Genomic DNA, 25,782 nt, shown 5'->3' with positions numbered 1-25,782 from the left:
TGACAGACCGACCCTCGGGGATATGCCGGGCAGTCCTGCATGGGCAGATGCTGCTCGTTGGCAAGGGCTCTTCGGTGGCATCCCTGTTTTGGGTATCGTTACCCACCACACACAGAAATACAAAAGATACCCCCTCACACAGAAGCAAAAGAAATTTGAAAACTTCTGATTTCAGATTCAGAAGACCCACAACAGACTAAGCGATCACCCTGATCTGGCAGAGGTACACTTCCTGGAGAGCACATTTTTGGTATTGCACAGACATTTCCCGCTTAGTCGTGTTCCCAATCCCATGTTGAATAAATAATCTTGTTTTCATGTCAAAACTGAGACATATTTTCTCATATATGCAGAAGCTGAAATCTTGGCTGATGTTCCACACACTTCAACACCTGTTAGTTTCACTTTGCTGCATTAAAAAAAAGTGTTGAACTCTCTTGGACTTGTAATGAGTGCAATTAACTCTGGCCCTGCTGAACTTCATGCATAGTTAGCTTTAGGTAATGACTTTTGCCAGTGCTTAAATTAGTTTGTGATACCCAATTCCATGTTCAAATAGAAGGTTTTCATTAAGTATTTCATTAAAGGTTCATTAAAATGGGTCAGATCTCAGGGGCTGGAGTTAAGAAATCCACCATCTGTGGAATGAAGGGAGGAAATGCACTGAGAAATTGCTTACCTTGGTTATCAAACAGTAGAAAGAAACCTATGTGGTGGCTTAACAGAGGCAGCACAGGGTAGTTCACAGTCTGAAGAACTTTTGTGAGCACTAATTCATATCTTGGGGGAAATGCTGAAAACAGGTTCTATTTGTCCCAAGATAAAGTTATTTAGTTGCAAGATGAGGGAAGGAGTTAGAATTTCTTGTTTCTTAGTTCAGTTCATAGAGGCAAATATGATAATACTTGTTTAGGACCCCTAATGGCCACAAATGGGATTTTGGCATGGAGAACCAAGTGAGAGCACAAATATATCTTTCTACACCATCGCACCACTTCAAGGGCCAACATTCTAGTTTAGTCACTGTGGGACAATTTCAGTGAGTAGTGATTGTCTGAGTAACAAGTGGCTTCTGAAAATTAGAGAGAATTGATTTTTTTTTTTTTTAAATATTTAGTACTAACAGTTATAAGGAGGAAAAACTGAAATAAACAAGTTGTCCTAATGTATGTCCAAGAATTTCTGGTTCTGCGTTAAAATGATTTTTGTGTGTGTGTGTGTGTGTGTGTTCACAGGCAATTTCAAGGCCATCTAGATCACTAAGTACAGCACAGCTAGTGCACACATCCTGTGGCTCACAGGCTTCAGTAATCTCAAACATCGTACTGATGAAAGGACAAGGGAAGGTAAGACTGGGTCTGTTGATTTACCATAGAGTTTTACTTCATTTCAGAAATGTAATCTGCAAAGTGCAGGGAAGTGACTTCAGGTATTAAGGTTGCTACTTCTGGGTTGCCAATTCATATCCAGGCTTTGCCAGGAGTGATTAGTTGCTTCTTAACCTTCTGAAGTATCTTTTTGCTGAGGCACAGTTTTCAGGTTCTAGTAACACATCCACATCAAGCTCTGACATTCGCTCTTACCTTTATGGGAGAGGAAATTAAAGAGAAGAACAGATAAATACATCTCTCGAGACTGCTTATTGGTTTAAGGACAAAAAAAAAAAATAATTTAGACACCTTCCTGTGTGTTTATAATAGTGAATTAATTGCTTGCAACAAACAAAAAGTAAATCATGAGGGTATTCCACTGAAATTTTAATTTGCTTTTACTACTAGCACGTAGTTGACTATTTTTTCATGGATTATACTACTCCATTGACTAGTACTGCCCATGTAGGTAACGCAGAAGAAACTGCAAATGAACTATTATAAGAACTGAACATGGGCTCTCACACACTGGTTTTCTTCCATAAATTAGGGTTTGGGCTTCAGTATTGTTGGAGGGAAAGACAGCATTTATGGACCAATAGGCATCTATGTCAAAACCATCTTTCCTGGTGGAGCTGCTGCTGCTGATGGAAGGCTACAAGAAGGTGGGAAATCCCTCTTCTCTCCCTTTTCCCACTCCAGATTCACAAATAATAATACTTAAAGGCAGATTAAAGTGAAGCTGAAATGAGCCATAAGTGACTCTTATACCTGCATCCATTACTGCATTTGCAAGACTCCTTTTGAGTACATGTATCTATCATGAACTTATTGCACTATCAGTAATAGTAACATAGTACAATTTTTCTCTTTAAAAACAGGTGATGAAATCCTGGAACTGAATGGAGAATCCATGCATGGATTAACACATTATGATGCTTTACAAAAATTCAAGGTTATGTACTCTCCTTCCAGAACAATTTCTGTCTTTACACACAACGTGCATGTGAACTCAACCCATTCATTCATTAACTTTTCTTTCTAGCAGGCCAAAAAGGGTCTTCTGACACTTACAGTCAGGACAAGCTTCAGCACGCCTCATTCTGCTTCCAGCTGTCTGTCACCCCACTTGTGTCAGTCACTGAGCTCTAGTACATGCATAACCAAAGAAAACAGCTCTTTCAGTTCGGAAAGTGCAGCATTCTCATTAAATGCTGCAAAGCCCAACGACAGGGTCATAATGGAAGTTACCCTAAACAAAGGTAAGTGCTAAAATTAACTGAGTACTAGCAAACAAGGCACTGATTGACAAAACACTGGTCATTTGCTCTCTGAATGTCTTTCCTCACTAATTGATTCTTTTCCTGAACTAAGTTTTTTTAATACACTACATTAGATCTTGGTTCCTGTCAGTGCTAACAACTATCTATCAACAGCAGGATTTTGAACACCATCTGTCCTCAAGAGCCAATCACTCATTTTTTTTCATTCAAGCATTAGAGTCACATTCATATCCTTAATGTGAAAAAGTAAACCCCTTGGCAACAACTACCAATTATTAAGCAGATTATGCAACTCTTACCCATAATTATGCAAGCAGTTCATTTAATTCTTGAAAAGGCTTAAAAACAAATAAAATATATATTTATATCTTCTTGTAGTTCTTTCACCTCCCTTCCAACTGTCATCATCTTCTATTTATAAACAACCACTTGCAAAATGAAATAAACTTTTAAATATGGGAACATGAAAGAAATGAACAAAGCAAAGTCTCTATGAGGTAACAGTATGACTCACCAAACACACGGTATGGGATCTGACATCAGAATGACTGTCCAGAGCAGAGGGTAAATCCACAAAAATCTTAAACTGTATTATATAAAACAGAAAGGGGATTGAGATGATACAGCCAACAATAGCCACATATCTTTAATTTTTGTTCTTTTTTTTTTTCTATTCAGTCTCCTTGTAAAATCATTTGAATTCTTCTGTAATGACAGGTATTTTGCAAAATTAACCTGCATTGTATTGTGTCTGTGACACCAATAATAAATTGCAAACCAGATCTTGGAACCCCAGAAGAAATATTGGTGTGCACTCACTTTAATCATGGTGGTGGTGGGGGGGAACAGAAAGGGAAAAAAAAAAAAAAGAAAAAAGCAGTAGGAGCAGCAGCTAATATTGAATGTGAAACATTTGTGAACACAAGACTTTGGTTCTGGTTTGTATAGAAAAAAATAATTAAATTGAAGACAGCTTTAAAAAAGATAATTCCAATGGTTTGTTTTGACTGCTTACATCTTTTTTAATTATTATTAATTCTTTCAGAGCCAGGTGTTGGCCTTGGAATCGGGTTATGTAGCATCCCTTACTTCCAGTGTATTTCAGGGATTTTTATTCACACCCTCTCACCAGGCTCAGTGGCACATATGGATGGGAGACTCAGGTAGGATGAGAAAGACTGTCTGTCTTATGCCACAAGTTTTTCATTGCTCTGTGTTATGGGTTTATTTTTGACTTGTTTGGGCAGGAAGTCTTAGTGCTTTCTTGGAGTTTTGCGTTTAAAGCATATGTGCTATTTTGAGGGTTTGAGCATGCGTATTTAGGATATGTGGGATTTACAGATCTATAGCAACCCAGTGAAATTACTGTCTTTTGTCCAGGCTGGGCTAGCTTTGAAGGTCTCAGACAAGCATATAGCATTCTTCCTGGAGGAGATTTCCAAATGAGGAAGTATCTGGAAAAACCCAAACATACAGCATAATCTGGCTTGTTTGACCACTAGTTTTTCCTGATACAAGCTCCTCAAATTCTACCCCTTCTTGCACAATAGAAATACAGATTTGCTGAAATGAGCTTTGGTGGGAGTGTAGAAATTCACTTTGTAAGATTTATGACCAATTAGTAGTGTTGAACATATTTAGAATTGAACAGAACACAGCATTATCAGTGAAGGCTTTTTGTTTAATTTTAGGTGCTGTGTAACGCTCCTCTCTACATGGCTAAGACTTTAGCTGAAAGAACCGTGGTCTTAGACTTTGAAAGTTTGTATAATAATGAATCAGTGCCTTCAGTCAGCCTCTTAACGTATGTGGGTATTTGCAGTAAGGCAGAGAAAGGCAGTCTCAGTTTCCACGTGGGCCAAATTTGGATTTCACCTAGACAGATTCAGTCTAGCAGCCAGCAGGATTACAACAGTTTGGCATTAGAATTCTTCTGTTAACAAGTTATTCATACGTAGCAGAAACACAACATCCTTTCTGACCTTAAATAACACTAGCAGACCATAAAGATGTGAAAAGTGTTAACCTGAAGAAAGGAAGATGTAGGTGGAAGCAGCAGCAGAGCTGCATTCAGCAGAAAGATCACAGACACAAAGTGTGCATAGCTGAACACGAAGAAAGCTCAAAGGTCACATGCAACAAGGCAGTTAGATCAAAAAAACCCTTAATGTCCAACTCATTCCCATTCCATTTTCTGTAACAGGAACAGAGAGACATAATGATTTAATCTGTGATTAAATTAGAGGTCAACCACATGAATTTGCTTTTTGTATACTTTCACGTGGGTGAGACAAGTTTGGGAGAAAATCTGTTTTGTTTACATCCTCACTCTTTTTTTAATACCTCTGTAGGTGTGGAGACGAAATTATTGAAATCAACGAAGCTTCAGTACAAAATACGACTCTTAATGAAGTTTATGCTGTGCTAAGCCATTGTGATCCTGGTGCAGTGCAGATTATTATTAGCAGACACCCTGAACCACAGGTAGCATGCTGTATTCTTTCTGACTTTCAATAAAGGACATGCTGATAACTAAGTGAGGGAACAGGTGCCAATCTAAAACAGGTGGAAAAAAGTTGATAACAAAGATGTTGATCTCTTTATAAGCATCACTGCACACAAACAAACCTGAGATATGCACTATCTTAAATATAATCATGTAAGATTTAAAGATCACTGGAGACAGTCTTGCATGAGTTTCTGTGCTGTGAACAAGGAAACTACAAAAATAACACTTAAGGAATAAACCAAAATATATTTCTTATGCAAGAAAGAATTCCCAGTAATAAGAAAATAATTTGAAAGAGGGAACATACCCTCAAAATAAAGAAATGTTTATACACCTGTCTTTCAATAATTAAAATTCAGGTCTTGCCCAGCCAATATTTATAATTAAATTAATATTAAAGTAAAATATTTTATTCTTGCAAGGTTTTTCTACAAAATCATTCCTAACACCAATTACTGTATAAATGATTATCAGGTTTAAATTGTTGCATTAATTATCATAAAACCATGCTTATACCAGTAAACCCAGAACTCCACTTCTAGTGAAATATGCAAAAGAACATTTATCTTTGAAAGATCCCATTTTATCTAAACAACCACTATAAACAGGACATACATAGATATACTTCACTGTCCTAGTTTCAGCTGGGATAGAGTTAACTGTCTTCCTAGTAGCTGGTACGGTGCTATGTTTTGAGTTAAACCACGACATTCACCTATACTGGAATATATACAAATATAATAGTGTGCCCTTACTTAGCTTTAAAATTAATTGATGTGTGATATAACTAGGTTTATTCACTTCCATTAGAGGACTTGCAGGACTTGGAAATCTTTGTGAAAGGAATAAATGTTAAATGTTACTCACCACCCCACAGCAATCTCATGAGAGTATAATGGCATGATATTTCCTAGGTGTCTGAGCAACAGCTAAAAGAAGCTGTCGCACAAGCTGTGGAAAGCAACAGACTTGGAAAGGAGAGACACCAATGGAGTACTGAAGGTAAGGGAGTAAGTGCATTCACTGAGACATGGTAATTTTGACTTAAAAGATACATAGGATGAGTACACACTGTATTAGAATCCTTGGTAACAGTCAAGTAAGCCAGAGCAAAAAGGAAGAGGAGGAAACCTCACAGGACAGCGCTCCTAACATGCCTCCTAAAATATGTTACCAGAGTGATGAGAAAAGACCACATCTGTCTGATTGCCAGCAAAAATTTTTGTGCAAACTTCCTCCTGCTGTTGCTCATCCTTTCCAATTCATAACCTCTGCTCAAAGCTTTTCAAACACCTGTCAGTAGCAGACAGGACTATGATAGCAAGGAACTGCACAATGCAGGTGATGTCCTGGGGACAAATAGCTTGTTAATACCCCTTGGAAAGGCATATGCAATCATGGTTAGAGCTATTTGCCCAGTTCAGGTATGACATCCTCCCACGGTAACATATTGCAATGATACTCCTTTTAGTGTCCTCATTTCTCCTAAAGGGCCAAAGGTAACAGAAAACTATACTGCTGAGATATATATATATATATATGTAGGGAAAATGTAACATTATTTTACTGTCCAAGAATGTTAACTGTTGACTTGTCAATCTACAAGCCTTTAATGCATAAATCATACCTTTGCATCAACCAACGATGGTATTTAGCTGCAAATTCAATTGGCTGAATCTTAGAAGTGAGCACTTTCCATGTAACTGAAAAGACATTTTGAACATGTTCCTGATACAGGTGTTAAAAAACTAGAAACGAGCTGGCACGGAAGACACCCATGTGAAAAGCATATTGAAAGGAATGCTGCTCATTGCAGCCGCAGGACACAGAAGCTAATGACCCGCTCCAGCAGTGACAGCAGCTACAACCCTAGGTCCTCATGTAGTAATGGTGCTGCATGCCAACTGGTTGACTTGAAAGCAAGAGTACATAGCATCGATGTACCAATTACCAGACAACCTGGCCTGCTGTACTCATTGTCTGGTAATAATTCAGAGAGAAGTTCCCCTCCTACTTGTAGTGAGGGAGGTCGACCCTTGCAAAACACTAAGAAATCCTCAGAGATCCTCGTTAGAAAACCTAAATCATCAAAGCCCAAACCTCCACCAAGGAAATATTTTAAGCAGGACTGTACATGTAATGACCAGTGTAATGCAGACAGAAGAGAAAAGCTTGTATCAGAAGTGGCTGTATCACCTCCTGCAAGCATTCAGGTAAAGCAAAATTTGCAAAATTTTTCTTGTGTTTGAGTATTTGTGAGGCAGGGGAAGGAGAAAGGCAAAGTGACTTTGTATGATGGCAGGAAGAAGGGCAGGGAAGAATGAGAAAGCGTGAATACATATGTGAGGACCGGGGGAAGGGGATGAGGCTCTTCTCTTTTCAAAATAACATATGTATCTTAGTGAAGCCAGTTTTGTTCAAAATGTGATGTTCAAACTACGGTCAGAAGACAGAGAAGTGTCTAAAGGAAATTTTCTTCCATATCAAGGAATCTGAGTTAAAATCCCAGTGAGAGCAGCAGTGAGAATAAATTTGAGTCCCTCACTGTCATTCCTTGTGAACACGTGCCACTGGTGGTATTGAGCGCTCTCTGGTTCCAGTACGACTGGAACAGCAATGTACTCTGGGCTGGGACTACAGGAGTTTTCACAGCCTCTGATATCAGCTTGGTACGGTTGACCCTAACCTCGACACTCAGAGTCAAATCATTTATGAAGTTAAGAAGTCGTGAAAAAATTTCCTTGTTTCAGTAGTGGATTTTTATTGGAAGAAAGCACTAATGTTATGTACAGCAGGTAATCTTGGGCTCATATACATTTCTTGAGACCAGGAGGTACTAAACTCATTTAGATTGCGAGGCACATATATATTTGTTGATGAGCTACAGTATTTGAAAACTGACTATATATTTGTACATTACTACATTTCAGTTCCCTCTCTCATCTAAGATAGAACAGAAAGACAGTATTTCACGTCTGCATGAGTGTGAGAGATTGTGAGAGCTGCATGTTGAAACAAAGTTGTGGTTTGTTTAAAAATGAAACCTCTTTCCCCTCGGTTTAGTAATATGCCAGTAGAAACAAACAGATCTCAATGCAATGCAAAAAAACCCCCACAAAAAAACCCAAACCAGTTCCCAAGCTGCAGAGATCGAAATAAAATGATACAGCTCAGACTGAAGTCCACCTATAATGTTAATATCCAAGACAGTTTCAATTCAGCACCTCGCGTGAGATCGCTCTTACCATCCCCTAAGAAGAGAGCAGTAGAAACATATTCATCAACAGCTACTACAAAATCACCTTTCAGAATTAAAATTCAGGGAAGTAAGTACTTGTTGAACTTATCACTGCATGCAACTTACTATTCTTCAGTACTCAGTTATTCTAAATGATATGGAGAAAAAAAAAAATTAAGATCAATAAAGTCCATGAAAAGTCAAGCTGTGTTAGTGAAGATAACTTCCTCTAGTAACACAGTCTGTATATCTCAGGGCAATAGCTCCTTTAAGTCCCCAGGAGAGAGGGTTTCTTGTCAGCATGTGTTTCAGATCATTAAGAGAAGGCTTTATTATTGCTTTTTTAAATTATCTGTGTTTAACCTGTACTCCCCAAACATTTTGTATTAGTTTGAGGCCTGTATACCACAGTTTTATATGGGGATTCTGTAGACTGTAAGGTTGCTTTTTCATAACCAAGAATGCTTAACTGATATTTTCAACTGTGCTTTAAGCTACATCAGTCAAAAGGTAGGTGTAACTGGATCAGTAAAGAGTCAGATCAAACTGTGTGTTCATAGTGCTTCCAGATTGGCTACTTCACTTACTGAACATCTGATGCCCACGTCTAACAGCAACAGAACACAAGTGCAACTTTCAAGAAGGACCTTAGTTAGCAGGGGATGGAGACAGGCTTTCCTAGAATAAGAAAGTTGCATAACAAACACGAGCCCATTACAGAAAATCTAAGAGATTGTTCAATTACTGATTTTGTCAGGACAATCTCATTTGTTTCTAGACCTTCACTTTCTGTCCTGCTTGGTTTTGGTTCCTATTAGTAGACCTGAAGCTTAACTACATAGCAGAGAGCACTTCTGGTGTCACAGCAGGGCAGAGGGTAACTTGGTATCATTGGCTACAAAGGAATCAAGTAATTCCAGAGCATGTGTTAATGATGTTGAGCATAGCATTTACCACAACCTCAAACTAATACTCTCACCCTATGTTTCCAGCCAAAACCAAAAAAAGGGAGAGCTCTGAAACTGCAGTGATGATTTAGCTTGTCTAGCTTGTGCTTAAGGGCAAAAGGCTTCAACAGGAAAGAGACATTAATATGAAGTTAGAGGAAATTTGCTTGACTGGTTTGCAAAAGTCTACTGAATGGCTGATTTTACAAAAAATTAAAATTATAGTAGGCAGTCTTTTAGTTTATTATAAAGTTTATTAGTGATTTTTTGAGATGTTAATTGCAGATTTTCACAGTCTGTTTACAAGTGTAACCATAAAATATCATGCCAGCACTCTTGAAATATAGAATAAATTAAGTCCTATGAAGATTACCTCCCAAGCAGAAGTGAAAGCTTGATTTCTATTCAATATTTCTTTTCAGATTAAAAACAAATGAAAATATGGTGGGAGTTTTTTTCAGATTCATATATAGTGTGGTTTGTATAATTACATTGACACATTTCTATTTCCTGTTTGTTCAGCAGGAAGTTGGAGAACCAATGCTAGAGGGACATCAAACTGATGTAACCCACAGTGTCTTTACCACTTCTCCTACAGCATATGATACTGAACACATAACTGCTGTTCCAGTGGGCAGAGATCAAGAAAGAAAAGCAAACTTAGGTATGTTTAATTCCATGGACTTTTTTTTGCAGCTAAACCTAGCATTTAGTTTGGATTCCAAAATAGGTATCAAGCTGACTTCACCTTTCTCTTTTAATGTACACTTCAACTCATATCTGTAAATTTTGGGGTGACAGGTAAAATTTCAAATTATTGATTAATCTTTGAAAAAAAGGGAAACTATATCAAAAGAAGCATAATAGATGATTTATTGTGAAAAAAGTGTTAATGGACAGGTACACACTACTGCTGTATTTCTTCAGATGAAACTGCTTATTTGTATTGAAGATTTGATATTAAAGGTTAGTTTTAGCATTTCTAAAGGACATTTTTAGGCATAGTTTCAAGGCTCAAGTGTTGCAATGGTACAAACTACTGATAATAAGTTAGTATTCTGTTGTGCTAGTTAGAATTAAGGAAACTTAGTGTTAAGGGAACTAGACAATCTCAAGAGGTCTCTTACAACCTAAACAGTTACATAATTCTGTAACTTACGGCTCAGATCATTAAAAAAATAATGATACCTAAAAAAAAAAATCATTTACACCAAAGCTGATAACAGTAACTATGCAACTGCACAAACAAAAGTTTGCTGCCGTTCAGCTCTATGTCTAACATTAAAATGCTTAATCAGTCTGTGATGTAAAAAATATTCGTGTATTAGAATTAAGTTTTATTTACTAGAAAAATACAACTGGAAATGCCTAAACAAATTTAAGAAAGCATAAATGTCAATCAAAGATCTTAATGGGAGAGTTTTTTTACAGTGGGATTTACTTAGAAATGTAGGAAAGAAAAATGATTTTTTTTTAAAGAATTTACTGTAACATCAGCTTTTTCATGAGTCTGCAAACAACATTGCAATTTTGGCCTTCTATTTTAGCTGTTATAACCTATATTATTACTTCAGCACCCCAGAATTTCAGGTTACCTTTAGAAGTTGCATGCCCTTTAGACAAGGGATATTGTACATAAGCATGGAAGAGCCTTGTTTTTCAGTTAATTTCAGTGTCAGGAATCGGAACTTGTAGATCAAGAGTTGTGCATTTTAAAAAAGTTTAAACTTTTTAGAAACTTAAAAAAATACCTATCGGAGGGTTGAATGAAATTCAAATTTAATTAATTAAGAACAATGCTTAGATAAGGGATGGAGAAGCAGAAGGAGGCTTGTTTATAATCAATGTTTCTCTAATACAGGGAATCCACTTTCATCAATACAAAGACCTATACTTAAAAGACAAGCACGGGTAGATTACAGTCTTGATACAACAACAGAAGACCCTTGGGTTAAAATTTCTGACTGCATAAAAAGCTTATTTAATCCTACCATGACGGAAGACAGCGTCCACTTAGATTTGCAACCTGACATCAGTACAAACAAGGAGAATCAAAATCGAAGCAGCTCAGAGACAGTTCTGAAGAAATCAGAATCGGAAATAGGTGGTTCAAAAGTGCTAAAATCAGATGGAAATGACAGTGTGAAAAAGGGTCCTCCTGTTGCACCTAAGCCAGCCTGGTTTCGCCAAAGTCTGAAAGGATTGAGGAAAGCAAATTCAGATCTAAAAACGCAGGCAGATAGAAGCCCTCCTGACCTTGAGAGTATTTCCAGGAAAGAACTGCAATCCAGCTTACCCCGTGTCTCTCCTAGGGGATCATCAATAAAACAAAGAATAAGCTCATTTGAATCCTTCAGTGCCCCGCAGTCACCTGAAAAAATACACCGAAGATTTAGCCTGAAACCATCAGTCCAGAAAGAACACTCTGCCACTGCAACAGGGTCAGAAGCGGCTCCAGCCCATTTAAACCAAGCCTTTCTCCAACTCTGTGAAACTAGCCAACAACAGTCACCTGTGGTCACGGGTACAAAGAGCCTAGATAGATCTTCCTCTCCCAGGGAGGTCCTTGTGGCTAGCTCAGAGACAAGCAACACCACTAACACTGAAAATTCCTCGGGTCTCTTAACTACAGAAGCCATTGCAACTTCCCATCTTGTATCGGTAGCAAAAGCACAAAGCCTAAGATCACAAAGCTTCCCACTTACTGCCACCCAGTCTTGTGAGATGATGAAACCATATGATGAAAAGTGTAGCAAAATCTATTCCATCAGTAGCCAGGTGTCATCTGCTTTAATGAAATCTTTGCTTTGCCTTCCTCAGTCTCCAGCCTCTTCTGGGAACAGTGCATCTGAAACTCTAGACACATTGTCCCAGTCCTCTGTGGAGGAGGATGGGACTTCTCTTTCACCTGCAAGTGAGAATCATCACCTGGACACTGGGTTTTCACTAAAGTAAGATACCATATTTAAAAATCAGATTTACAGATCAGCATTGGTGAGCATCTGTGCTGATCCACTGACAGATTAACATTCTAAGGTAGTAGCACACAATAGTAAAGTACACACCAAGTTAAGAACATTTTAGAGCAAAGGTCAAATGACTCACATGCCTGTTACACTTGTTTTTAATTTGTACTATATAAGCTTATGTACATTTCAAACTCCTTCTTGCTTAAGGAGGAATATTTCTAGCACCTCCATGACAAAGGAGATTTAAATCTGCTTTTGCCTGGGGCCAAGAGATTATTCCTATTCTTTTATGTGATGGCTCCTACTTCTGTTAGGCTAACATGATTAATTTACATTTGTATGTATTTATAATACTTATTATTATAGGAGGTACCACCCCAATTAAATGCTAATAAGATCAGAAGATGACTGCTCAAAAATTGTCTGTGCTATGCTTTTGTGGGTATGTTCTTTCATAACTCGATGTTTCTTTTTTATTCTTGTCACAATGGGACAGCCTCTCAGAGTTGAGAGAATATACTGTGGGCCTAGCAGACAATGAGAAAGAGGAAGAGAAACAGGAACACGGCTCACCTCAAGCATCTGGTGTGTCAGGGCAGTCTGTCATCTCTCTGCTTTCCCCTGAAGAGTTAGCAAAGCTTATAGAGGAAGTCAAATCGCTAGACGAAGCAACCTTAAAGGTAAATTGGCTTTTTCTTTTTGTGCATGATTTTCAGAAAGCTGTGGAGTGAATGCACCTGGTTAAATCCTTTCAACTTGATATTATAACAAATAAAACAGTCATCTTGATATTTAGTAGTAGAAATGTTTATCTCTTTTGATCAAAAATCTTGAAGAAGTCTTCAAAGATAACTAAGCAAGAGTAATACCCATTTAACTAATGGGATAACAGTTATTCAGCAGGTAAGGTCAGTGTATTTAGAAGCATGCACTGAAATTTTGGAGGCCTTTTTTTTTATTTGGGTTGCCAGTCTGAGACACTCAATGCCTCATTTTTGGGTTATTGAGCAACCTTTAGTCTTGCTGGATTAATCTAGAATTGCAATAAAGCTCAGAATAAGTCAAAATCAAGGTTAAACGTGTGCAATTCAGAGCTAGAAAGACTTTTGAAGACTGCTCACACTCAGAAAAAGCAGATAACATCCAGAGTTCTGCATTGAAAATAGTTCAGCTTCTGCTGGCAGCTACGTGCTTGCTGTGTTAAAGACACTCCAAGCTGTACAAAAGCAGCATAACTGCATTAATGCATCAGTGAGGCTAAGCTAACGCAGTTTTTGCCTCTTAGCTAACTGCAGTGGCATGTGTCCCAGGTTAGTCCTGGTTTGTGTCTGTACTGCATGGAGCACAGATAGTGAATTCATGTCTGCCTATCAGAATACTAGGTAGACATATCCTCGTGTCAGAGACAAATTCTTACTGACTACATCAAACTTTGCTAGTATGTTGCAAACAAAAAGCAGTTCAACAGGCAGAATTTATGAAAGCCAAATTTTGTATAAATTTGTGTTTCTCGTCAACATCCCATGTTGATATTTTTGGTCTGATTAGCAGTAAAAGCTATGTTGCATCGTTGCCCTCAATGGGACATTAGCGTCTCACATCAAGTTGTCTATTTTCATGGAACTTTCAGGACAACCTCTGAGGAGCACATACCCTCTGCCTGGTTGCAGCTGGCTGGTGGATTCAATTGTGGAAGGAAACAAGACACAGTATCAAAAGATGCAACTACAATTGCTCACATACTGAACGTAACTGTGAAATTGTGGTCAAGAAAGCTGTGTTTCCTAGGAAACTAAGTTAAACAGGAGTTGTTGCCCTATACAAACTCATCTTTGGGATAACATAGTCAGAGACAGCTTACTCTACCTGTTAGTAGAACATTGTTAAAAAATAAAAATAAGAATGAGAAGCAATTTTTAAGCTGTGACACTTGTATCCATGCAAGTTGCATGCCAAATTATTTTTCCACTTTTTCAATGAAAAGGTCCTCTAACACAATTCAGCAATATTTTCTTTTTCTACAGTACTTGTTATCTATACTCTTTAATATAATTCAATTTATGGTCCAGATCCAACTGATAACCTGTTTACCAAACCAGAACAACTTTAGACACAGAATAGCATTTTATAAAATAGGTAATTGATAGGTAAATTTGATGAAAACCAAATACTAAACACATCTCCGTATTATGCTTATGCCACTAAGTTTCATTATAAAATGCACAATGAACAAAAAGAAAACATGCTGATTTTCCAATCATCTTGACATATCTATCGGGAAGTTCTTGACTTCATCTCTTTCTCTGCCTAGGAATTTGATGATATTCATGTTACAATTTTGCATAAAGAAGAAGATACTGGGCTTGGATTCAGCCTGGCAGGGGGCATTGATCTAGAAAACAAAGTGATAACAGTAAGTAGCATCTTTCTTAAAAACTACTCCAAAACCAACTACTCTTTCTAAAAATATATAACTTACTGGTTTTCTACTACAGAGGTTGGCTTTCGGCATATTCAAAGTAGGCAGCTGTACTGATAGAGTCAGAAGAATCATGGTCTTAACGGGTGAAAACAGGATCCTTCTGCATAGAGATGCCCTCTGCAGGTGGTGGGCAGTCCTCTTTCCTTGGGCACCATACTCCCCAACAGCTCTGAAAGCCAAGGCAGAACAACACACAGCCCTCAGCAGGAAGTAACCAATACTTATTCATGTGCTTAGAGAAGACCATACAGGGTGGTCAGGAGGAATGAGGTGAGCACGTAGACACGTAAGGGGTCTGGAAGCTAGAGACTGGCCTCACGCCGCCTTCCTCCCACTAGCAGACCAGTGAGAGGGTCAGGAAGTAGCACAGGCAAGGTATGTACCGTGGGTAGAAAGGCTTTGGCCACCTGATGCTGGGGCTAAACAGATTGCCTAGCTGCTTGAGGAGGGCTGTGCACAGGAGAACTTCTCTGTACAAATTTATTCAGCCCTCAGTCCTGAAACATGCTAGAAGCAACTTGTTCCTGGCAAAGAATGGAAAATGCACATGGTGAAAAGTATTAACTGAGTGATACAGTGATTTGTCATTTTTTTCCTCTTTCCTTGTGCGTGTGGTGACTGGGCTCTTCAATAGGTTCACAAAGTGTTTCCCAATGGACTAGCATCTCAGGAAGGAACTATTCAGAAAGGAGATGAAGTACTATCCATTAATGGAAAGTCTCTTAAAGGTGCAACTCACAACGATGCCTCAGCAATCATGCGACAGGCTCGACAACCCAGACAAGCTGTCGTTGTCACTAGAAAAGCTAAAGATGCAGAAAAAACCCTCAATGTTTCAACTGGCTCTAGCACATCTTCAGTAGCAAGTGATGTCTCACAAGAGTCTGGTGAGTAAGTTCAGTTACATTACCCTGCAGCCCCCACCTGCTAAGTCTTTACTCATCACCTGAAATCCATGTGTTCATAAAGAAGCTCAGCATTGGCTGTGTAAATCTGAGAACCATGATTAAAGATAGCATGGTTAATAAAATATTCCTGAAACATACATTTGGAATAACTTTGTTGGAAAGAGAAAGAATTAATGGATTTCTAAAATAAAGGAACCCTCTGAAAAAAATGAATGTGATCATCTGTATGAATTTCTGTGGACATACAAAGATTATTATTGTAGTAACACATCTAATTGAAGGTATAAATAATGACAACTCAGTGAACAGTGATTCTCTATTCTAATATTATTAGATTCTAGTTTACAAGACTTTTCCTCTGTGAAAGAGAATTTCAGTTTGAACAAACAATGTACTATTGTTTGATATAGCAGGTGGCTACATCTGAAACATAGCAATGTCAGATTTTTGCAGAACCTTAAGATATTTTCGTGGGTTTTTTTTCTAAAGCATGATCTGGAGATATGTAGCTTTATTTATATACTGCAAATAAACATTAGCAGCTTTGTAGATGATAATTTCATAACTAACATAAAGTCAAATATGCTTACCTTAAATTCTGTTCATTGAACAGATTTTTCTATTTCTAGTAAATGTCACCAGCTTTCATCCTTATATTTCCATTCTGCCATGAACTCAAACACAACTTTCTCTCCCCAGCTTCCCAGAGGGCCTTACAATGACAAAAAGAGGAATTAGAAGTCATAGTTTTCTCTTTCATTTGGCAGTTTATGGTGCCTTTGCAAACAAAACAGAAGTTCATTTTTTGTAACAGATGTTTTAGCTTTTCAGACTATGTGGTGCCCATCTGCTAACTTTCTGTTTGTTTCCAGCAACTGAAGATACAATCTGCACTGTAACTCTAGAAAAAACACCTGCCGGTTTAGGATTCAGTTTGGAAGGAGGGAAGGGCTCTATTCATGGAGATAAACCCATCATCATCAACAGGATATTTAAAGGTAAACACACTTAAATGCATACACAGCAGGTCCTTAGCTGATGCCAACTTGTGCAGTTCATAACTGGCTGCTGATTTATACCCATGAAAATGGTATTTTTTGTAAATGCAGCATTCTCCTTTGCAGTGCCAGTAATTTATTGTTTGCTGAGACCAGGTGGTTTATACCAAACATGCTAGTGATCCTCAATAAGTGAAAGATATATTAAAGTCTCCTCCACACAAAGAATTAAAGGAAATTAATTTTCTTTCTTTCTCCAGGGACTGCATTAGAACAAAGCAGCCCTGTTCAGCCTGGTGATGAGCTATTACAAGTGCACACAACTGCCATGCAAGGACTGACTCGTTTTGAAGCATGGAATATAATCAAGGCATTACCTGAGGGGCCCATCACAGCTATCATCAAGAGAAAGAATCCGAGCTCTGTTACCACCAAGTCATCTGAAACTTTGTAAGAGGAGGAATTAGACTACTGTCAATATTACAAACAAAAAAGGATTTTATTACTTGCAGCCATTTGGCTAGCCCAGCAAGATACTCAGAAAGCGCATATGAAAAGCACATACACATGATCTTACTGCCACTTACAGAGGAAGCTGTCTATGATAAAATAAGATGTGCATAAAATGTGCATGACTTATTTCAACATTCAGAAACAGATGTTACAAAGTGTAGAATTATAAAATGACTTTAATAATAAAATACTGGTTGTAATAAAATACGTCACAGCTATAGTACTCTCCTATTTTAAGCCATTAACCTAACAAGTATCAGAAGCACATTCTGTGCTAAGTTTTCAGTCCTACTCTTCAAGTCTTGCTCCCTACCTTACCTTCCCAGGAAGAAATGCGTCTACAAGCCTACAACTAAACACTGCCTTAAAGAATGTGTAAAGCCTTAGAGAATGTGTAAGGAGCAGAGAAAGGGGGATACAACTTTGTGTGTCAAAACAACAACGTGCCCTGGAAAACTCCAGATTTTCTGTTCAAACCACACAACATCCAGGACAGCCCAAACCTTTCAAGGCAACTTTCTACTAGCAGTTGACAGAGCCATCTCAACTCCAGCAGGCAAACACAGGGTGCGGCAGAAAGGAGTGTCTCATGGTATTGCAAGGGTGAGGCAGGAAGCTGAGGGTAATACAGCAGAGGTTTCACTAACCTTCCTCTGGCCAGAGGTCTCAAGAGGACTACAGCAGGAGAGTAACAAGGCCATTCAGAACCAGGCCACCACACGTATTTTTTGAAATGCCTTTGCGTTAATTTTGTAAGGGAAAGTACCAGTGAGAGTATTTGGGAATGAGAAGTTCTGAATCCAAATGTTTATTCTGGAAACACTAAATAACTTGGAGACAAACCTACGCTTCAAATGCTGCTATCAGCATTCTGGCAGTGCTCTCTAAGCATTATATGGAATTCTACCAGCAGCAGCATGTGTATCTATGGTAAGATGGTCTTGTGCACCCATTTGGTCTTCTCTGACCTACTTCACTAAAGGGAGAGAGGCAACATCAGGATGGAAGTAGCGACTCACCAGTTGAAAGCCAGATGGCTGCACTGATTACTGTCCTTAGCTGCTCACCTTCCCATAGTTGGGACTTTGCTGCACCCTTCTTTGGTCACTTAATGTCACCAAACCATAAACTGCAGGAGTTCAGAAGTTATTTTCCATGCACTTAACGCATTGTCACAGAAATAGCAATTGAGAGAAAGGGAAGTAGGACAGACAGCAGAAGGTATTAGTTGCATACAGGCACATAACTTGCTTTATCCTTTCCTCATGAGTCAACTCTATGTTAATCCCTGAAAGAACGTTCTTGACAAGCCATCTGCCCCCATGCTTCCAAACCCCCTCCCAATTGAGTTGCCTTTTCCAAAAACAAACCAAACAATCCTCAAAACAAAGTTTCTACGAATCAGGTAGCAACCAAAATAGGAGAAAAATGTGAGAGGGAATCTTTTTGTACATTTTTTTTAACTGGTACCTACATGAAACACTCTGAATATTTCAGGTTTTTTTTGTAGAATTTCCTGTATTTAACTTAATCCACATTATTGGCTTAGGCTTAACAAATCTCAGTAAAGGCCTGGTGCATATAAAAGATTCTAAGATTTTTCAACCACTTGCCCATACCACCAATATAGGAAAAATATTAATGATTTCTGTACAGAAAAGCAGGCCTGAACTCTTTAGCACTGTTAAAGCTATTTCCTGCAAAAGACAGATCACACTTTTTGGTCAGCTGCGTAACTTTATAACAACAGAGACTGGACTAGCTACAGCCATGGCACAGAATGCCTTAATTACTTCAATGCTATCTGCTGAAGGTGTCCTCACCTGAAACAGCTATTTAATTTCATCAATTTAAGAACTGATATAGAACCACCAAGACAGGTTTGATCTCGTTCTTTTCCAGAGGTGCTCTTCTCACTTCAACTCCTAAGCTTCTCAGTTTTTGCATGCCTCTGCATTTCCTGGCATTTGCCAAGATCAAAAGTAGTCAAAACATGCTGTGTGACAGGCAGCACATCTCACTGGGGAGTCCTCCAAGACCTTACATGATGATCTTTGCCAAGACATTTCCATCTCTAATTTGGCAGCAGAGAAAGCTGAATGTTAAGGGCTTTTAATTCCTGCTGCATAGAATGTGTTGAGCACTCAGAAAAAGGATCCTTAAATTATTTCAAGGAAGATCTTTCTTGCTCAGAGCAATTAAAAAAAATTAAATATATAATAAATAGCTAATAAAAAGCCCCATTGTCTGCAAAAGTTTTACTTGCAGGAATAATGAGTGGTGACTTGAGCTCTGCTCCTTGACCTTTCTGCTAATTAAATTAATCATAATCCTGCAAAGTCTTGCCAAGATACTTAACTTCACGCCCAACAACTTTAGTACATTTAGATAAGTTATGTATGAGCCTCTGTAATTATCAGGGCCCAAATCTCTCCTCAGTAAATTTGTTACTCTTCTTATGTACAGAAAGCAGCAATCTAAATTGGAAATAAGGACCAACCAAGGGCAAAGAAGTTGGGAGAGTGAGTGCTCTCACCAAAACACGCTTATCCTGTTAGTGGGGAGTGTAAATGGGACAGAAGGCTTTTCCCTGCCTTGTTGCTTGGAATTCAGAGAGATGCTGGAGGTCCAAGTGGCTCTTACATTTCCTTGCTGGCAAAGCAGGTACATGAGGAACTATTTTAAAGGATGATCCAGGAAAACCAGCAAGATGTAGCACAAATATATTTATTATATCACACTCATACAAGTTTTTACATCTTTGTAGACACAGGAGACTAGATTAAAAACTGATTCCTTGAAAATTCTATTCCATAGGGTGAGATTTACAGTGGGAAACTTTGTGTGCAAGTCCATGCCCTATACTAAATATAAAACAAATACAGCAACAGAAAGCAGAGCATATTAACCTTGTTAAATAATTGAATTACAGCATTAAAATCACAACCTGCATTTAAATTCCTAATTCAGCAATTAGTTTTCCTTTTGTAATTATATGTAATCCATAGTAACGTCTGACATTCCTGCAGTAACCAGCACCATTAAGTATTTTCTAAACCTGGACGCATCATTGCACACAAGATCAGAAGCTGGTTTCCCAAGACAGTGCTGTGAGGCAAACCAGTCTTAGAGAAAAAACCAATGTCCTTATAGACTGTCAAGTCAAGATTAAGCTACAGAAAAGATTATTTACCCGTTAAAACCTCTCACCACAAGAGACCAAAAAACATTCAAGTGCAGTTTAAAAAATGGCAAGTAAAGTGCTTAATCCTCTTAATTTATTGCCACTATGTCAGTGCAGTTTGTTTCACAACACTGTGGAAATCACTGGTTTTGGTACAGAGGGGAGAAAGGAAGAGTGTCTGTTTGCCAACCCACAGACCTGTGAATTGATTTGCACTGCTAGACCTTGATTTAGGAAAAAAGCATGTAAGGCGTATTTACCGTCAGTACTGAATTCTGCTGGAACAAACAAGTGGGATCCTCCACACATCCCAATTTGTTCTGGCTTTTACCATTTGCTGGTTTGAACCCACTGAAGCATCTCAGCAGCTCTACAAGTGCTGGCAGCACAACAGCTACCTCTTCTTTTGGGGAAGCAACGCCTGTTCCACAGGTGTCTACAGGGAGCTTCAGAGACAAACCAGGGCTGGCCTGCACCTGGCTAATGCTGTAGAGCTAAGTGGATTTTACCAATGCTCCTCCTCACAGACACTGACACAGTATGGCTATGAACAGATCCAGTATGTGTGCCTTCTCCCCACAGACAGCCACCAGTGCTGCCTCCAGGATTCTTCCAGCCTCTGGTGTGGTATTTTTCTAATTATGAAAATGTAGGAAATCATATTAGAAAAGATGCATTGCTTTGCATAGAGACAGGTAGAAAGTGCTGTTTTAAACATTTGCTTTACTCAATTCATTGTTCCCCTTTCACCTTTCCTAAGTATCTTTGCTGGTAGAAAAGTCCTGTAGGCCAACTTCCTACTTCTACCCTCAAGCTGCCAGGTTTTTTCCTACCCTCAGCTGGCGATGTCAGCAATTGGTCTTGTCACGCTTTTAATGCTTTAACAGCTTTGGTCAGGTTACTGTAAAATCCAGCTATACTAGCTGGAAAGAAGGAATCCACCACCGTCTGGGGAAGATAGCCACCAAGATCAGTCTGAAAGAAACTGAGGAGTTGAGTCCTGTCTGGCTCCCTGCAAAGACAATGCAAGTGATTTTATAGCCAGTGGTTTAAAAGCATTAAGAACTTTACAATGACTCTTATATGTATTGTCCGATGATAGATATTTCCAAGTACTTTTTTTTTTTCTTTAAACAAACAACAGACACTAATTCCAAATGTCAATGAATGTAGCTATCCCCACAGGTCAAATTACAGTTAAACTAGGCCCTAATTAGGTACATGACTCTGTTTATGAATTATGGCAACGTAATAAACAACCGGATACTCATTTACCAAAAATTAAGACCATACTTGTATGTTCTGCTAAATCTCTGCTTAAGAGGTCAGCGAGAGTCCTACCATGATGATGGTTCCTGTAACATTAAAGACTTCCCTCAAGGAAATGAAGGGAGACTAATTCGTTGCTCAAAAAAGAGAACAAAAGGGGCACTCAGTCGTAATGATGACCAGTCAAAGGAAGACAGAAACTCGCCATTGCCAAGAGGCTACAGATCACATGTGGTCATATACACATAAACACCCACACAGTGGATGCGAAGGCCTTTAGAACACATAACATTCAAACAGATCGCTTCTTACCCTGGTAGAGGTATACAGAAACAGCCACAGGGGTAATTAAAACCTCTCACAAAATTTGGTTGAGGAGGACACAGCGGGTGTTCCACATTGGTGGCTAGAAGAAAAAGCATTCAAGAAAAGCATCATTTTCACAGAAGATGGGAAAGAGTCCTTGGTAGTCAAAGCACCATCTGGGAAGCAAACTCATGGTATGAGAATATATTTAAGAAGAATGGCGGTATAACTTTTTCAATGTGGGGCTGTGCCATACAAGTGGTCAGAAAAGACCATTAAAAGGAACCACTCTGGCCATGGAATGGGGAAATCAAAGAAGTGTTGAATTTAGAAGCAATTGTTACTTCAAGCAAGACACTTTGAGGGAGTTGTGTGAGGGCATTGCTTTTCTGGAGAGATCATTCAAGTTACTTCCTTACTTCCAACAAATCCATGCCCCAGAGGTACATACCACTTGACTGCTGAGAAGCTGAACTCTAGCAAGTATATAATTTCCTGGCAAGGCACTCCTGAACAGGATGGGAAAATGGGACAGCTGAACAGTGGGGCAATAAAAGCACTGACTTGTAACAGGTAAACAACAGGATGAGTGAAAAAACAAAGAAACATCCTTCCACGTGGTGGCAGCACCTTAAAAATCAGCACTATTTGGTTTCATAAGAACAATTATTTCCACATACAGGAGTAGTACATTTATTCAGTGGCTTCATCAAAATCTAGAGACAGTCCAAAAAAAAAGTTAAAACAGGATTTACCCTAAATAGGACTCATTTTAGAAAGTTCTGTAAATTCTTAAAAAAACCAACAACAAAGCCCACAGAACTTAATAGTAAATTAAATAGTTATTTGATCTCAAAAGCATACCAAGGGAAGAAACCACAGGCCAACAATAACATCATTACCTGAATGTTAAGATGACATACATACTCTGAGAACAACAATGTAGAGAGACCACTAATATTTTATCTTCTGATCAAGATCAGATCAACAACTACTGAATAGCATGTTACCTATTTTTTATTTTATATTTATTTCCAGTAGCTGCTGGTTATCTCCTAACATAACGTGAACACATCGAGAACACAAGCATCTTACCAGCAGACAGCATCGTCCCATCTTCAAATTGCTTCATTAGTACCACATCCACAAATTCTCTTGGTGAAATAATCCTCATGAAAGCTGAAGGAGTTGTGGTTCTGCATACAGAGACAGTCTGGAAATCACAAAACAGAGTTATGTCAGTTGATGCTTTCAAAAGTATAGCAGAAAAATCCCAGTACTTTCTGATACTCTTTCAGTTACACTTTCTAAACTATATCAAGGAGTTCTATTACACCCTTTGTTGAACTAAATGCAAATCAGCACAGTCAAAAGGCACTATAGTGTGTTGATGAAGGACAATTTAATGGAGAAAAACAGAGTACTAATACATTGCTTCCAGGCTGTTTAAGGACAGATACCACAAGGGATGCTGAAAAGCAAATCTGGCACATCTGTGCTCATAGGACAGTTAAAATGCTTCTCCTTTCCAGGAAGCTAAAGATAAAGATAACTTCTTTATATCGTATCACATGGGATACAACTTGATAACCAGATTTGTTACACTGCAGAAACGTTAACACTACCATCCCCTCTGTGGTGGCTCTTGTGGTGACAGGCTCCCCAAAACAGAGTTTTCTACCACACTGGTAAGTGCTGGCAAGTTTGATAAGTCTATGAATTTCAAGTGGCAGGTTGCAGCATTCCTGAAGTTGAAGTTTATAATTAATACTAAACACCTGTAATGTTCCCCCAAGAAAAAGAATCTTCCCAGGACTTCTATGAACATTCCTGGGACTGGCTGTGTTTGCACCCTGGCTGTCTCTGAGCACCTACAACCACTTAAGATTTGGGGATCTAAATCCAATGCCTTTTTAAGGTTCTGACACACTTAAAAATAAAAGGAAATTGGACTGTATAACCACAGCAGCAGAAACTACTGCTCACACGTAACCCTTTTCATCTGTAATGCTCCAAGTTGCAGCAGCTCTATTTTAATGACAGAGACACCAGGGCAAAGCGCTGGGTCCCAAGGTCGGTCAGCCAGTTAAAGACAGAGTGTGACGCGCACAGCGCAGAGTGTCTTGAGCTGCCACGGTGAAAGATGGGGCCTGAATTAACAGCTGATGATAGGAAAGCTTCACTGCTTAGCTAAGTCTACATATTCTCTAAACCTCCTCTTCCCTCACAAATAGCTTGTTAAAAATAACCACGCTTGGCTTGATTTGCAGCGTTAACAACAACATAGCGCAGGAATCTTTAACGTTATACATTTACATGTTTTAAGTATGCAGTATTTAGCCAAGAATGTATTAGTAGGTCCTTTCAGAAAGATAAGCTATTATTAAGAGAACATATGCAATTTAGGGAAAAGAAAAGAAAAAAAAAAGATTCCTAATCCCAGTGTTGTCAGACTGATCCAGGCAGAGAGGCTGTCCCTGCCCATAACACTGCCCGTCTCGTGAGGCACGACAACTTTGTGGGGCCCAAAGCTTCTAAATGCAACACTGCGTTAATCACACCAGAACGGTTTTTAAGGAACTTACAGCGCTGACGGCTTCGACGACCTCGAAGTCCTTCACGTTTTGGTCCCACTTGGTCCTGGGCCCGCCGGCCACCGGCTTTATGCATTCCCAGACGTCCTGGGGGCTGGCAGGCAGGATCCCCTCTCCCCTGTACCTGCGGCCGGACGAAACGAAACCAAAACCCGGGGCTCTACCCTGCGCGGCCCCAAGCACCCCGCGGCAGCACCGCGGGGAGGGGCGATCCCTCACCCCGGCACCTCGGGAAACGAACGCGGGGCGCCGGGCGTACTCACGCGTTGCCAGCAAACTCCGCGGAGGGTCTCCAAGAAACCGAAACCTCGCTCTGCGGGGAGAGGAAGCTTTCAGCCGCCACGCCGGGCCAGCCCCCCGCCCCTCCTCAGCCGCTCCTGCCGCAGCCCCTGCGCCGCCCCCGCTCCCCCCAACCCCCGCTCACCGTGCGCCGGCAGCCCCGCCAGCCGCCGGGGTCCCGCCGGTAGAGCCCCATCTTCTCGGCCGCCGCCTCGGCGAGCCCCGCGTAGTCCATGGCCGGGCAGGGCAGGGCCGGGCCGAGCCGCCGCTCGGCCGCCGCCTCGCAGGGCGCCGCTCCGCCCCGCCCCCATGGGCCGATGGCGGCGCCGCCCCCTCACCTGAGGGGCCGCGGCCTCCCGCCGGGCAGGGCGGCCGCCACCGCGGAGGAGGCGGCTCGCCTCGCTTCTCCTCTCGGCGGGGAGGGAGAGAGGGCGGCGGGGCCGGGCGGGCACCAGGCGACAGGCAGCTGTGAGGAATCGCCTCGGCGGGGAGCCGAGGGCAGAGGCTTTGCTGTTCTCCCACCTAAAGATGGGGCCACCCGGCTCACCCGCTTGCAGTCCGGCTGCGGTGCGGCCGTGCCGGCTGACGGCCGGTCAGAGGCACCCCGGCAAGGCCTGGGGCTGCGGGGCGGCCGGCGGGAGGGGGGCGGCCGTCCTCCGTCCGGCCTTGGGCGGCACGGCACGGCTTGGCGGAACCGACTGGAAGGGGATGGCGCGGTTCTGGCTAAAGGCCAACGTCCTTTATGCCGCTGTCATCCAAATGACATGAAAATAATAAAAAAAAAAGCAATCTTCGGCATCTAAAGAAGGTGTAAAATTGCAATGGTGTGTGAAAAACAGGATAGAATTAAATTGGGAATAATGAAGCAAGTTTTTTAAAAGCCAGGAATAGAAAGTTTTCCACACTGAAGCTTATCGGGCTGGGCCGAGGAGT

The 25,782-nt window shown here is 40.1% G+C and overlaps 2 protein-coding genes and 1 long non-coding RNA gene across 6 annotated transcripts in view; 1 reads left to right on the top strand and 2 right to left on the bottom strand.

Moving 5' to 3' along the window:
* The window catches only part of IL16 (interleukin 16), a 32,958-nt gene extending 15,541 nt beyond the window's left edge, over positions 1–17,417 (top strand). For 3 of the 4 annotated variants that reach the window (XM_030014261.2, XM_030014260.2, XM_030014263.2), the window contains 15 exons: positions 1,236–1,346; positions 1,921–2,035; positions 2,252–2,325; positions 2,419–2,632; positions 3,699–3,816; positions 5,005–5,137; positions 6,077–6,164; positions 6,900–7,375; positions 9,870–10,011; positions 11,209–12,298; positions 12,813–12,996; positions 14,628–14,729; positions 15,433–15,685; positions 16,579–16,704; positions 16,965–17,417. In XM_030014261.2, the coding sequence (XP_029870121.1) occupies positions 1,236–1,346; positions 1,921–2,035; positions 2,252–2,325; positions 2,419–2,632; positions 3,699–3,816; positions 5,005–5,137; positions 6,077–6,164; positions 6,900–7,375; positions 9,870–10,011; positions 11,209–12,298; positions 12,813–12,996; positions 14,628–14,729; positions 15,433–15,685; positions 16,579–16,704; positions 16,965–17,158 (3,420 nt within the window). In that variant the 3' untranslated portion in view covers positions 17,159–17,417. The remainder of the gene's footprint in view (positions 1–1,235; positions 1,347–1,920; positions 2,036–2,251; positions 2,326–2,418; positions 2,633–3,698; positions 3,817–5,004; positions 5,138–6,076; positions 6,165–6,899; positions 7,376–9,869; positions 10,012–11,208; positions 12,299–12,812; positions 12,997–14,627; positions 14,730–15,432; positions 15,686–16,578; positions 16,705–16,964) is intronic. The other variant, XM_030014262.2, reaches the window with a different exon arrangement.
* Positions 1,358–3,430, bottom strand: LOC115341387. The gene is made up of 2 exons (XR_003923381.1): positions 3,168–3,430; positions 1,358–1,583 (listed from the first exon to the last, which is right to left on the bottom strand). It is a non-coding gene; the product is annotated as an uncharacterized LOC115341387 (long non-coding RNA).
* A 2,511-nt stretch (positions 17,418–19,928) lies between the features above and the next one.
* STARD5 (StAR related lipid transfer domain containing 5) lies at positions 19,929–25,161 on the bottom strand. The gene is made up of 6 exons (XM_030014267.2): positions 24,995–25,161; positions 24,834–24,883; positions 24,562–24,694; positions 23,072–23,189; positions 21,983–22,076; positions 19,929–21,413 (listed from the first exon to the last, which is right to left on the bottom strand). The coding sequence occupies exons 1-6, from the start codon at positions 25,082–25,084 to the stop codon at positions 21,266–21,268; spliced, it is 633 nt and encodes a 210-aa protein (XP_029870127.2). The 5' UTR covers positions 25,085–25,161; the 3' UTR covers positions 19,929–21,265.
* Positions 25,162–25,782: the final 621 nt, after the last annotated feature.

This window comes from Aquila chrysaetos, chromosome 5 (genome assembly GCF_900496995.4).
Source record: "Aquila chrysaetos chrysaetos chromosome 5, bAquChr1.4, whole genome shotgun sequence".
In the NCBI taxonomy this organism is placed as follows: domain Eukaryota; kingdom Metazoa; phylum Chordata; class Aves; order Accipitriformes; family Accipitridae; genus Aquila; species Aquila chrysaetos.
The sequence above is the reverse complement of the archived record's forward strand: the minus strand, read 5'-3'. Positions and strand labels throughout refer to the sequence as shown.